This window comes from Tamandua tetradactyla, chromosome 14, assembly GCF_023851605.1.
Source record: "Tamandua tetradactyla isolate mTamTet1 chromosome 14, mTamTet1.pri, whole genome shotgun sequence".
Taxonomy (NCBI): Eukaryota; Metazoa; Chordata; class Mammalia; order Pilosa; family Myrmecophagidae; genus Tamandua; species Tamandua tetradactyla.
In genome coordinates, this window is record NC_135340.1 from 41,899,294 (window position 1) to 41,901,655 (window position 2,362).

At 34.3% G+C, this 2,362-nt stretch overlaps 1 protein-coding gene across 1 annotated transcript; it reads left to right on the plus strand.

Annotated features, from left to right (window-relative positions):
• The first annotated feature begins 978 nt into the window (after positions 1–978).
• On the plus strand, positions 979–1,983 carry LOC143655019 (olfactory receptor 4K15-like). Its single transcript, XM_077126594.1, has one exon. The coding sequence runs from the start codon at positions 1,009–1,011 to the stop codon at positions 1,981–1,983; it is 975 nt and encodes a 324-aa protein (XP_076982709.1). The 5' UTR covers positions 979–1,008.
• Positions 1,984–2,362: the final 379 nt, after the last annotated feature.

Genomic DNA, 2,362 nt, shown 5'->3' on the forward strand with positions numbered 1-2,362 from the left:
AATTATTCTTACATGTCAGACTGCACCATTTGAGCAGATTTAATTTTCAGAAAAGGGTTTATTTGGATGTGAATATTCACTATTAAGATTGTTTACATATGTATAGTCATCAATATGTATGAAAGGGTTCTCAATTGCATGACTTTTAAAAATATTTTGAAAGAATTTTAAGGTAATATTATTCTCAATACTTAGTATTCAAAGACAATGAGCTCTAAAAAGCTACATTGTCCACTCAATATCATGTATCTTCCCAATGATAAAACTGTGCTTTTAACCTAGACTCTTTTTTCTTCCAATAGCTTTATGTGTCTATGTTAGTACAGTAATTTTATGGGGTTTATAAAGACAGTCCTTTTAATAAATGATAAAGTTACTCATGATTCATTTAGTAAGGAACATGCAGGAGAACGAGGGCCCATCATCTTCTCTAAATGAAGAAAAAAATGTGACTGTTACTAAATAATCTATGCAGAACAAGCAAGTATTGAAACTAACTCTACTATCACCAGTTCCTAGCGCAGTGCTATGGGAAAGGAGGTATTTAAATACTTGTACAAGGATAATCACTATCTAGAATTTTAACACCATAGATTAATTTCCTTTATTTGTTAATTTTGTTTAAGTAGATTCATATAGTATTTACTCTTTTGTGTCTAAGTTTTTGTTCGACATTAAAATTATGAAATTCTATTCCTCTGTGGTAGGAGTCCACATTTCTTTTTTTCTTTTTTAGATGACTCCATTCCTTAAATTCGTTTAATTTGATGAACCAATTTGTTGAACATCTCTCCAAACCTCACTCATCCCAATCTTTCTTTTTTAATAGAACTTTATACTGTCTTTACAATTTATAATGATGCATATAAACTAAGACACATATATAGTAGTAGGAATTAGAATCCCTAAAGACTGAGGTGGATTGGGAAATCATACTCATGTTCAAATCATTGATTATTGTCTTTCTTTCTTATTCAGGTAACTGAAGATAAATCCCCTCCAAAGTCAATGAATGAGACAAATCATTCTCGGGTGATGGAATTTGTGTTGTTGGGACTCTCTAGTTCTAAGGAGTTCCAGCCTTTCTTGTTTGTAATATTTTCACTACTCTACCTATCTATATTGATGGGAAACTTTCTCATCATCCTCACTGTGACCTCAGATGCCCGCCTTCAAACCCCCATGTACTTTCTTCTTGCAAACCTCTCTTTTATAGATATATGTATTGCCTCCTTTGCAACCCCCAAAATGATTGTAGAATTTCTTGTAGAGCATAAGACTATTTCATTTAACAATTGTCCGGTTCAGATTTTCTTTGTACATCTTTTCACTGGTAGTGAAATGGTGATCCTTGTATCCAAGGCCTATGACCGTTATGTTGCTATTTGCAAACCTCTCCACTACATGACAATCATGAGCCGCCGAATTTGTATTATTCTGGTCCTCGTTTCCTGGAGTGTTGGTTTCATCCATACTACTAGCCAGTTGGCATTTACTGTTAATCTGCCTTTCTGTGGGCCTAATAAGGTAGATAGCTTTTTCTGTGACCTCCCTCTAGTGACCAAGCTGGCCTGCATAGACACTTATATTATCAGCCTGCTAATAGTTGCAGACAGTGGCTTTCTTTCTTTGAGCTCCTTTCTCCTCCTGGTCATTTCCTACACTGTGATACTTATCACAGTCTGGAAACACTCCTCTGCCAGCATGGCAAAGGCTCACTCCACGCTGACTGCCCACATCACGGTGGTCACGTTATTCTTTGGTCCGTGTATCTTCATCTATGTGTGGCCCTTCACTAGTTATTCGGTTGACAAAGTACTTGCTGTGTTCTACACCATCTTTACCCCCATTTTAAACCCAGCCATCTATACTCTAAGGAACAAACAGATGAAGTCAGCTATGTCAAAACTGAAGATCAGGTATTTGAAGCCTGGCCAGGTTTCTGCAGTCATAAGAAATGTTCTTTTCCTGGATGCAAAGTAAATTTAAAAGACTGTTACTTGATTCTTGAACTCTAGTCTGTTAAATATCGATCCCTATGATGTTGCTTAAATTAAATGGCAAGGTTGATAATAAAACACACAACAAATTTTAGCAATTTTAACATTCTCTTCCATTTTGCTTTATTTCTTTTATAAAAACTAAACAGTTTTAAGATCAAGAGTTATTGGCTTTGAAGTATATGACATTTATTTGTAAAGTTTAAGTACATTGGGTTTTCTATGGGAGAAAATGTATTGTTCAGATCTCAATTAATAGAATATTTCTATCCTAATGTAAATAAGGAAATACTTATTTTTAAAAATAATTTTTTAATGTTAATAGCAATATGTGCATGCACTGCTTTGCCTCTTTCTATGTT

Coding starts and splice junctions, on each gene's coding strand:
- LOC143655019 (XM_077126594.1), top strand. CDS start 1,009: ATGAATGAGACAAATCATTCTCGGGTGATGGAATTTGTGTTGTTGGGA.